The sequence below is a fragment of the Lolium rigidum genome, chromosome 4 (genome assembly GCF_022539505.1).
Source record: "Lolium rigidum isolate FL_2022 chromosome 4, APGP_CSIRO_Lrig_0.1, whole genome shotgun sequence".
Lineage (NCBI taxonomy): Eukaryota > Viridiplantae > Streptophyta > Magnoliopsida > Poales > Poaceae > Lolium > Lolium rigidum.
Window position 1 is genome coordinate 37043407 of NC_061511.1, and position 11535 is coordinate 37054941.

General features: G+C 40.1%; 2 protein-coding genes across 3 annotated transcripts; both read left to right on the forward strand.

Moving 5' to 3' along the window:
- Nucleotides 1–2001: 2001 nt before the first annotated feature.
- On the forward strand, nucleotides 2002–3646 carry LOC124647831. Of its 2 annotated transcripts, XM_047187699.1 has the most exons (4): nucleotides 2002–2200; nucleotides 2567–2644; nucleotides 3286–3421; nucleotides 3535–3646. In XM_047187699.1, the coding sequence occupies exons 1-4, from the start codon at nucleotides 2088–2090 to the stop codon at nucleotides 3535–3537; spliced, it is 330 nt and encodes a 109-aa protein (XP_047043655.1). In that variant the 5' UTR covers nucleotides 2002–2087; the 3' UTR covers nucleotides 3538–3646. The 2 variants fall into 2 exon arrangements, with proteins under 2 accessions (XP_047043655.1, XP_047043654.1); XM_047187698.1 differs by having other exon boundaries at nucleotides 3286–3646.
- A 770-nt stretch (nucleotides 3647–4416) lies between these two features.
- LOC124647832 (polyadenylate-binding protein 2-like) lies at nucleotides 4417–7388 on the forward strand. The gene is made up of 4 exons (XM_047187701.1): nucleotides 4417–4501; nucleotides 4864–4997; nucleotides 5660–5835; nucleotides 7116–7388. The coding sequence occupies exons 1-3, from the start codon at nucleotides 4429–4431 to the stop codon at nucleotides 5774–5776; spliced, it is 324 nt and encodes a 107-aa protein (XP_047043657.1). The 5' UTR covers nucleotides 4417–4428; the 3' UTR covers nucleotides 5777–5835; nucleotides 7116–7388.
- The last annotated feature ends 4147 nt before the right edge of the window (nucleotides 7389–11535 follow it).

Genomic DNA, 11535 nt, shown 5'->3' on the forward strand with positions numbered 1-11535 from the left:
TATGCAAATGCAAATGCAAATGTTCATTCCATCAACCTTATAGATAATTATTCACAAGGCAATGACAATGAGGCCGGCGGAAGCGGAGGAGGACAATAAGGTTGATGGCATGGTCTTGATGGATTTGTGGACATTACACTTGTTATGGATTGTACTTGTACTTGATGTGTGTTGATGTATTTGTGGACATTGCACTTGTACTTGATGTATTTGTGGACATTGCACTTGTTATGCATAAACTATGTGTGCTCGATGTATTTGTGGTGTTGTTCATGTGTTTGGTGATGCTATGGTGAATATATATGTTGTATATGTTATATATATGTGAAATGCAATTTTGAAATGCAGGGATTAAAGAAAAACAGAAAAAAAATGAAAAAACCAGGGGCCTTTGCCGTGTGTATGCACACGGCAAAGGACATTTGGTCACTTTGCCGTGTGCATACACACGGCAAAGGCGCCACGTGGCGCAAGCCTGTGCTCCTGGGAAGCCAGTGTGTGTCCCTGGAGAATCCTTTGCCGTGCGTGCTGGGGAGTGGACGCACGGCAAAGAGGAGAAGCACGGCAACGAGCGGGCGCACGGCAACGTCGGGGCTCACGGCAGCGTCGGAGCGCACGGCAGCGTTTGGTGGCACGGCAGCGTCGGGGCGCACGGCAACGTCTGGGCGCACGGCAGCCTCCAGGACGCACGGCAGAGACGGCGCGCACGGCAAAGGAGTGGGCGCACGGCAACGAGCGCGCGCACGGCAACGAGCCTTTGCCGTGCGGTTTGGACAGGCGCACGGCAACGTAGTCTTTGCCGTCGAGGGCTTTGCCGTGCAGACGCTGCCGTGCGCCGACGCACGGCAAATCCTTTGCCGTGCAAATAGACCCCTTTGCCGTGCGATTGGTCGCACAGCAACGTAGTGTTTTCCCGTAGTGACTTAATCTGTTTAATTTTCATAGTGTATCAGCAGTCTGGATCTCTTTCATGGAATAGCTACGGCTACGGTGGCTTAAGCAGATGCTAACAAGGCCGTCACACTCTCGCTGCAGTACTAAGCAAAACCTACGTATAGTAGAGCCATATATTTTATGTCAGCTTAACTGAAACAATGTTTATGCAACCTAACACGTACTCCCTTCGTCGCACCAAAAATGTCTCAACTTTGTCAAAATTTAATTGTACCTGGATACTATTTAGTAGATAGATACATCTAAAATTTTACAACATTGAGATACTTTTGGTGGGACGGAGAGCGTACATACTATGGATTCTTCATTATTGCTTCTGTCTTGAGCTCTTCATGTGGCAGCGTAGTGAGCGGTCCTATTGCATACGTCAAAACCCAAGAGAACTAACCCTTTTCTAAACTTAAATAAAAATGAACTAAATATGTAAAATAATCACAATCTAACCTTTTATTCACAACCTCCCATCAGTGGGGCGCCACCATCGAAGACCATGGCGCCCTACGCATGGTGCCACGCAATGCAACCATGGCGTACTACTCGACGGTATCATCAATCTCTACTACTTAAAAAGAAGGAACGTGTTCCCCCTTCTCCCCTTATTTTCGTCGTCCTTCTGTCGTTCGCTTGGTCGTTCGCTTCGTCGTTCCGCATGGGCTCAACTGGGCCGAAGCCCAGCTACCAGGCCGTGAACTCGATGGAACCTGAACCCAGCATCCGAAACCTTCGCCCCGGAGCTCGTCATCCTTCCCTCGTGACAGAAACAGAAGAGTAGGGTTCCTCCCACACATCCTCCGCCGCCGCTGCACCTGGACCTGGCTGCTTCGGCCTCCGCACGCCCCTGGCCAGCCGATCGTCACCAAGTCGATCCTCGTCTCACCCCGCATCCGTCATCCCATGGAGCAGGGCTAGCCCGCGGCCATCCCCTGCTCGTCTTTGGCCCATCAAGCGGAGCTCGAGCTCGCCGGATGACGATCCCTCCGCTGCGGCCTAGGATCAGCGATGCGACTCCAGCCCCTCACTGCCGCTCCCTCCGCCGGCCTCCTCAAGCCAGAGACCCGCCTACACCTCGTCGGTCTGAATCCAGGTCGCGATGTACCGGGCATCCTCGTGGGCGTCTTGACCAGGATTCATCCATGCGCGGTATCCCGCAGCATCTTCCATGCCGCTGCCGTGTGCACCGTTGTATCCCTCGCGCTCGGTCTCCTCACGGAAGTGAGAACATGTCAAGATACGGGCGGGTGCCAAGGTAGGCAGTCCCAAATCTACTGGCATTTCCATAATACTGCATATTGTGGTGGAAGAGTTTTCATAATTCATGAGATAGTAAGAAAGACAATGGAGAAAATCTGCAGTATTTTTCTTCAGAAAGGGAGAGATATATTCATTCCTGTCTTGTGAAACTTGCACGTACAAGCTAGCCTGCTAGATTGATGTCACTAGCACTCACGCACATACAAGCTAGCTAGCTATCTTGGTATATTGTCTAGATGTATAGAGCTATCACTCAAGCACAACACCTACAAGCACCTTACTATATCGGCCACATTGATGCAGTGAATATATGGTTAGTTAAGCTTTTGTAGCGCTCTCATTTTTTGTTTATACAATGCAGATTTCATGGTTCAGAGCATGTACCTCCCCAGCTCGCCACCACTGGTCAACTAAAGCTGACGGGGTCATGTATCACCCGGTAACACCATTCCTCGATCTGTTCCTCCTTCGCTTCCCAATGTTTACTTTTTCCTGGATGTCCCATTGTTTTGAATTAGTATAAGCGTATAACTGGGCCAACCCTTGCGCAGCTGAGTCTGAAAATTTTGATGTATACTATGATTTTGGACACACAATTTTGTCAACTGTGGAAGTGCAAGAGCCCTTTGTTGTGTGACATAGCATTTTGCATTTTGATCTTGCTCAGTTTTATAGAGTTAGAGACACCAATTTGGGAAAAGAAATGAGTACTGTGGTTTATTTATTCATACATAGGGTGTATTTGCTCAATGTTGTTTTGTTTATTGTTTCATACCTGCAGTTTACTTCCACTTTGTGCTAGGAATAATTTGTATCAGCCATAGCTACTTAAGTTGATATATTCTAAAAAAACTAAAAGTTCTACTTCAATTTATATTTTTGTTTGGCCTGAGATCTGAATTGTGTTTACCCTTTCAATTGAATATTTGATGTTTTGGTGTAATCACTGAAGTGCTTGCTACATGAGAATCAATGATTTGTCTTCTGAAATGGGCTTGTTGCACGAACATTCATCTCAGCAAGAGGAAAGAAAACGGGGAACTTACACGAGTGTCAACTCTGAATTTGTGCTGAATATAGGTACTTGTCCCCGGAGCACGCATCGATAGGGAAGTTGATGGAGAAATTAATCGGACGTGTTCTCCTCTTGCACGGAGCTCATCACCGGCCGACAACCTGTGGATTCGTCATTCATAATATCTCTTTGTTGTCAACGGTTGCTATTGTCTGACATCCATGAAATGAAATGCTAACATGTTCGTACAAAAATTGAATTTTTTTTGTTCTCCAATACTTAACTTTCTAGCAAATAATCTCCATTGGATGCAGTGATGTTTCCAGCTAACGAGGAGCCCTGAGATTACGCAGCTGACGGAATCAACAAGGGTGTAGCATTCGCCTTCTACATTAACTTCTCCCAACACCCGCTTTGTCGTCCCTCTGCCCCTGCTCTATCCTGCTCTGTCCTTGCTCTATCCTCCTCTGTCCTTGATCTATCCTGCTCTGCGGCCCTTTGCCCCCTTGGTTGCAGGTGAGCCTGATAGGAACTCAACAAGGATTTTGGATCAACGCGATATGCTATTTTGTGTTGAGTAGATGGAAGCTCCAAAGGATAATTTTGGATGCTCTCATACATTCTTATTCTCCTTTAAGGTGCAAGGTAATCTTGGATGCTCATACATGCTTATTCTCCTCTGTATCTCCATGCCCTATGTATATGCACAATGTAGTTTTAGTAGTACATCGATTTCCCTGTATGAAATTTGGCATGATATATATTTGGTTTAGAATAGGGTGTACAGTGATGATATGGTAGCTGCTTGTGGTCTAATCAGAGATTATTCTTGCATAGCAGGCGTGGTCAAAAAATACAAATTTTTCTTTCATGTTCTTCCCATGTTCATTGCAATATGGAATGCTTTCTTGCAGAACCTCTAATTCTTGGTCTGCTTTTGTTGTTCAGTAATATCATGTGTGCAAGGGATCACATGGACGTTATTCACGTTGGGGAGAGTACACATCTCAAAAGAATATAAGAGTCAGATGACGGCGCTCGGTGGCGGAGGTAGAGTTAATAGGAGCATTGCATGTAGTCTTGCACTTGCATAAATTTTCTCATGATTATTCGTTGTTTAGAGGTTGTCTAATCATTGGTATTTTCTCTAGGTGGGCTCGGATGGGAGATGTTTGGCAGGCAGTATACTTAACGGATCAAATCAAAAAATGGAGTCCTTTCTCACATTCAAACATATACCTCCTACAGGCTACAACATGCTGCAAAGCGGGAGAAATGCAGGTATGGAAATGTTGCAAGGATATTGCAATTCCATCTGACATGATTCAATATTTTCTAGCACGATGAACTTTATCCTACATGGCTTGATCTTATTATAATTCTTATTATGAACTTAAGCTTTTGTATTTTAATCGTGGTGCTCAGCAAAACTTCTTTGTTCATGTTTGGAGGAATAGAGGATGGGCACTTCCATAGTTTACACATCAATTTAAATTATGGGTTTAATATTGTTTCATGTAATACTTAATTGATCATGGCTCCTGCTTTTGATGAAATTTCTTGAGATTTGGACAAGGCTGCTTTAACTATATTTGACCATTCATCATTAATATGCTGATGGTAACAAATTTCATATCATTCAGGCTCAGTTCTCTCAGATGCGCCTGTACCAGTGACACCTTCGATGACTCCTCAATTTCCCATGTACCCTCCCATGGCTCCTCTTGGGCAGCAAGTCTTCTATGGGCAAGCTCCACCTGTTATGATGCCCCCTCAGGTACTGCTATAAGCTCTATTCTTATTTTAATTCTGAACTTAATGTTACCTACAGGTTCTCCCCATGTAAGTGTAATGAAGGAGAAGCAATATATCTCCATGGTAAACAAAATAAGTTAGCACTAGGTTGTACAATATGAATTGTACTATTTTATCATACATGTCACAGGATTTTGGCAATGCTGTGTGTGTGTAAATAGAGATATTCTTTGGCAGTAATGGTTTAACAATAGGTTTAACACTTTTATTTGAGAACAATATGAAGTGTTCAGTACCAAATTTATTCTTAATGCCATGTGTTCAGTCGGGAGTAATGGTTTATCACTTCGATATGAGTGAAAGAATATCAGTGTTCAGTATCAAATTTATTCTTAATTCCATGTGTGTTCGGTTGGGAAGGTACTCTGGAGTCTCGAGTTCAATTAAATCTGGCAATGTAGTACTCTTCACCTGCCAACATTATTGCATTAGTTCTTCTGGACTGGGATGGTCACATTGAACACCTTTTTGGCTGGTCTTGTTCATTTGACATTTCACTCGAAATTGTAGTCATTCTGTTCATTATGTTATATACATGCTTTCTACCGGTGCTTAATTTACCTGGATGAACTTGAATGAAAACTATGACAGCTGGATATTGATCCCATGTGTACTCTCATGTAGCCGGGATACGGTTTCCAGCAACAGCTTGTTCCAGGCATGAGGCCTGGTGGTGCCCATATGCCAAATTACTTTGTTCCAGTTGTCCAACAAGGCCTCAGGGTCCGCGCGCAGGTATGAGGCGCTCTGGTGCTGGGTCTGGGCAGGGATAGCAAACTCCTCAGCCATTTCAGCAACAGGTTAGTAAAAATGCATTTCATGACTAACTCCTGCAATTATACCAATTCTAGGATGTTGTTGGGTGATGCTCGTATATAGTTGGTAAACAAAAATCAGGTAGCAGACATGGTTTCATGTAGAATTGTAGATTATCCTAAATAGCCAAATCCACTTACCTTCTTGCCAAGAGAAGTATGCTGTGCTACTTTTTCTTATTCTCCAATCAGTAATACAGGATCAACATACCACACAACTCTGACGGTGTCGAGGAGGTGAACAGCTGCAACACCAGTTTGCTGAAGTTTCACCGCTCGGCAGCCCATCAGACGGCAGCCGATGGCATCCCTTTTCACACGAAAAAAAGGAACACATCCTCCTCTCCTGCATCAAGCCATCGACCGTGCATAATAGATTCATCTACAAAATAAAAAAATATTATGTATTAATTACACCGTATTAGATTCATCTGCAGAGAAATACGATTAGGGCAACGAAAAGAGCCTGCTGGTTTGGACTTTTATCTAAAAAAAGAGCCAAAACTCTTTTATATAAAAAGAGCATGCTGGCCTAGATCGTACCAATGCCGGCCGGCCGGCCAGGGCTTGCTGCCTTGCTCCAGTCCACACGTACGCAGCTACAAGTCTAGCTCCTCTACAACATAAGCCATCGACCATCAAGGATAGATTCGTCAACGGAACCAAAAATAGATCATGTAGTATTGCAGCAGCATGTGTGAGATGCAAAGGTGCACATCGTGCGTGCATACATGTCTTTGGGCTGTCCGGTTGTGTGCACCATGCGATTCTTAATTCGGTCGATTGATCGATCAATATCTGCATGATGTATGCATCAGATGAAAACTTACCCGACGTTCACGGGAATGCATACACGCCGTGGCGGCCGTGGGATTGCCCTCACCTGAGTACGCGCTAGAATGCGCTAGAATACGCCAAAGGGCGGTGGATGATTTCTTTTGGCTGTGATGCGATTCTTAATTCGGTCGATCGGCCGATCAATGCCTGCATGATGTATGCATCAGATTAAAACGTACCCGACGTTCACGTGAGTCCCACTCAGCGGATCACATACTGTACTAGAGCAGCAGCAAGTGCCAATTCTTGTACATGTTCTCGTTGTAGAAGCTCTATTAATTATCCTATGATGCTATTTTGATTGCTTGTGTTTGTTGCATGAAAGAGCACAGAGGATTCATGATTATTTGAACTTGTGTGTGGTACTACTTGTTGGGAAGCAGAGCGGGTTGAGAGAATATAGGTTTATTTTTCTCATGGTTTTGCAGGATCTTCACCACAACCAGATGAGCCGTCGACTTACCGGACCTACCAAGCAATAATCTTAGTCGAATATAAATTTTGTATTTTTCTTGTACGATTTTTTAAATGTCTAATATAGCTACACACCATTTTTGAATGTAAATAAAGCAGGACATTATATTGACATTGCATTCTTATGAGTTGCACTCTGAGTAGCATAATGATTGTTCAATCTCTTTGAGTCCATTGGAGTGACACGTTGGATGAGATGACTATGAAATACATTGTTGGCATTGTTAGTGAGGTGACTACAACAACGCAATGGTGAAAGAGGTGAAGTTGAGGGGCTTGTTGGAAAGGTGAAAAGATGAACATTTTCTTAAAGAGTGACATGATGATATTGATGTGTTCGTTGATGCTCTGGTCTGAAAATAAACTGATTGTAATTCTACTACCACTAATTAAGATAACTCAATATTATCATCTAACATCGGAAAACCAAATCTGATCCCGGGTGCATATGCACCTGGTATGTATAAACCATATTTCCAAAACATAAAAAATTTAGTAAAAAAATTTAGCATATAGAGGGACATGTTCTATGTGTGCACGTCAAGTTTCACATAAAACCAACAATTTTTCTACCCTGTGTAAAAAAGATAAATAATGCCTCAAAAAATAGACTATTTTAGCACCAAAGATTTGTCTTTTTTGCACAAGGCACGAGACATATCAGTTTTTGCTGAAACAACTTTGTAAGCATGTAATATGTCAAGGTATACACGGGGAATTTTTATTTGTATTTTTCTAACATTTTAAAATATGTTTAATATGCATTTCAAATAAAGGGTGCATATGCACCCGGGTGTAGAAACACCCTGTTCAACATGTATTATACCTTCACTATGAGTTATTTTCCGGTTTGCATTGTAGATCACCTTCCAGGTTTTGCATCGTCTTTCATGTTCTATCATTGTGAAACTAAAGAGTACATGGCATGGTATTTGACAATAGTAGATACTCAAACTCTCAAACAATGGTATTTGACAATAGTTTTGAATTTTTATAGTGAGTTGTGAATTATATTTGTGCATTGAGAAATAAAATTTGAGGACCCGTAGCAACGCACGGGCATTTGTACTAGTATGCTTAAAAATTCTTTTAGATTAGGTTTTGATTTATGTTGAAGTTTAAGAAAAGATCCAGACATGTTAATTTTTACATCGAATACCCTTGCTTCTGGCTTGGTCTCTGCAACCTGCATGTGCATGTTGTTAGTGGCGTTGACACGAACATTGATCCCTTTGGTATCCACGGTGAATATAGGAGCAGTCAAAATAAACCAACATGACTATTTTCAAAAACTTAAATGCAGATGGACCAACTCTCAAAATATTTTTTAAAATACTCTTATTTCACGCCTAGAGTAGGGGTGGTGTTGGAGAGCATGATGCATTGGCATGGAACATCTTACGAGATAGCATGACACACTTAAATACAGATGGACCAACTCTCAAAATATATTTATATCAATGGAAATATGTGTTTCTATATTGCGATCACCATCTTTTTCTAATTTTCATTTTAGCATGCACCGATCCCAACATCACCGCATTTTTTCCATTCATTGGTTGCGATAATTTCTGGATTTGTAATCACAAAGATTGGTTATAAAAATAATCACGTGTATTTGATTCTTGCTAAGCTATGTAAAACAAGAATTCATTGATATTTTGGCAATATACTACAGTATCAATCTTCTTAGCCTTAGTGACAAAGGTATACACTTACTTCATTGTATAATATGATGAAGCAACATTTTCTACTAGTATGGAAATTGTCTCTATCTTATGCCTCATTAAAACTACATTAGGTGTTTAATTGGCCTACCTGTTAATATGACATAGCTAACTACTGCAAGAAAAACTAGTCAACTTATCACTAGGGACAATTACCTAAGTATTTTAAATCACCCTAGAATACGTACCCTAGGATTTTAGAATGATTAAATATTGTTGTTTTAAAGAATGATTGCATAGTTTAGATTTTTTTGAATCATTTCTCTCCAATTTTCTAGATTGACTTCATTTTGTTTTTTTTTTTGGAAAAAATAGATAACCTACTATTGTGTTTTATAATAATTAGCTACTCTAGTGTTTCAAAGTATTATTAGCAACTCACCATTTTATAATAATTATACAAAAACTATATTTTTCATAATGATTGCTACTATAGTTTACTGTTACCATAACATTAAAATAAATTACATTGTTTGGGGGGGTGGGGGGGGGGCTTAAAAATCTCATTAGTTATATGAAGTTTATATGGAGTTTGTGCTCAATTACTGATTCCTTGATTTTCATGGTCTGCGCAATATATTTTATGAATGCTCTTATTTGTATTTATTGTATAAGCAATCTTTACATAGAAGTAGGCCTTCTTGCAGTTCTCTTTTATTTGATTTGTATCGGTCTTTCGAGACCAATATTGTTTGTCCATCATTACTTGTATTATCATTAATTGTCAGTTATATGCAATGCACATGTTCATTAAAATCGAATTAATTAATGATACATGTATGTATTTAGAAACCATGCTGATCACATAATATCTCTAAAATTATTGTTCTACAAAACTTTTTAGGTAATATTTAATTTCTAAAATTAAACTACCAAGATAAATGATAAGGAAGTATGGAAGATTGTTGACTTAATCTGAAGGATTCAAAAAATTCATATCCATAAATATGTGGAAATTTCTCATAGTCGGAAAAATATTTTTAAATTGATGGTACTAAATTAATCCGTTATGTTAGCACTAAGTTTGACAAACATACTATAATCCTCATCTAGATTTTTACAATTTCCCTTTCAAAAAATAAAATTATAGTACAATTCAAAAAAGATTTATATTTCGATTGCAGGTGACTATCGTGTTCTGATCTTTATTCTGCTATCCATTTTTCTCAAAACTTCACTATTTTACAATATTTGTGTGTGTGGTTGTTTATACTTGTAACGACAAAGATAGATTTTAAAGATAGTCATGAAGATTTTTTCGCCTATTTTGAGTCATGATTGTGTTTTCGTAATCATTCGCATGCATGTAATTTTTTTTAAAATGTTTGCCGCTCTTCTGGTGTGTGTGGTTGTCCATATTTCTGGACAAAGAGATCGTTTATAAAAATAATCACAAACATTTGATTCCACCTAAATTAAGTAATGGCAAGGGATTCATTTATCATTGGGGAAATGTAATATAGAATCAATCTTGTTAAGATTAGTCACAAAAGCACATGCACATATTCATTGTACAATATTATAGAAAGACATTGTCACTATCAAGACTATGCCCAGATCTCAAAATAATCACCGGTATTTTGCTAGTCTTTTATTTTGGAGTTGTCCATATTTTTTACATGAAATATGCATTTGAAAAATAATCACAACTATTTTCATCTGTTGTGAGTAAAGATAGTGGTCTCATCATAATCTCACCATACATGCATATATAAAGACAAAATCTTATTTGCCACTCATCTGCTTCCTGGTTGTCCGTATCAATCTTATTTTATTATGATTGATCATAATTTTATAATGCATGCATTAGAGAGATATTTTCTTCAAAACTAAGTAATGCAAGAGGGTAGATGATATTGTGGAAATATTACAATTGTATCAATCTTATTCAACTAAGCCACCAAGGTACACACACTTCTTCATTGTATACTCCCAGGTGGCGTTTTCCACTAATACGACAATTTTTCCTGTCTTATTGCTCATTAAACTACATCAGAGCTAACAACTGCAAATAAATCTAATCAAATATATCAGTGTCAGTACGCCTTTTTACCTACTTTTGTAATAAAAAAGTAGACCGATTATCGAATCTAATATTCTGTAATGATTAGCTATTCTAGATTGCTAGAATGATTGCCTACCCCGCCTTTCTCAATCAGCAAGCATGCATGCATACTCAAGACCGTACTGTGTTCTTCATCATCACATTGTCATCTTGGGTTAGGTATTCTGAAGTACAACAGACAGAGTAATGTTGGGGGGATGACCCCCGGTATGCCAAAGGCATGTCAAACCGGATGGTTTGAGCCATCAAGATACCGGTTTAATGTTCGTACCGAAACTTAAAGATAAGAACTCAGCTAAGTAAAGTTAAGCCGGTATCCCCAAGAGGGGTATGCCGGAACCAGGTAAGAAGATACCGGGCCACCGGAAGAACGAGCAGGTCGGCAGGACTGGTCAAAGATTCTCTCCAGAGCTAGAAGACAAAGATGAGCTAAGCAAAGTAACTTTAGACGAAGGGCTGACGATAAAGAGAAGGATGACGGTCAAAGCATCCCTGATTAAAGAGGACTCCGGTGTCTTCTATGATTAAAGTAGCTTTGTAAAGTAGTTTGTCTAGTCAAAGATGCCATTAGGGTTTCTTGCC

Coding starts and splice junctions, on each gene's coding strand:
- LOC124647831 (XM_047187698.1), top strand. CDS start 2,088: ATGCGCGGTATCCCGCAGCATCTTCCATGCCGCTGCCGTGTGCACCGT. Junction 2,201..2,566: donor AGATACGGGCGGGTGCCAAG/GTAGGCAGTCCC, acceptor TATACAATGCAG/ATTTCATGGTTCAGAGCATG. Junction 2,645..3,285: donor ACGGGGTCATGTATCACCCG/GTAACACCATTC, acceptor TGCTGAATATAG/GTACTTGTCCCCGGAGCACG.
- LOC124647832 (XM_047187701.1), top strand. CDS start 4,429: ATGGAGTCCTTTCTCACATTCAAACATATACCTCCTACAGGCTACAAC. Junction 4,502..4,863: donor GCAAAGCGGGAGAAATGCAG/GTATGGAAATGT, acceptor CATATCATTCAG/GCTCAGTTCTCTCAGATGCG. Junction 4,998..5,659: donor CTGTTATGATGCCCCCTCAG/GTACTGCTATAA, acceptor ACTCTCATGTAG/CCGGGATACGGTTTCCAGCA.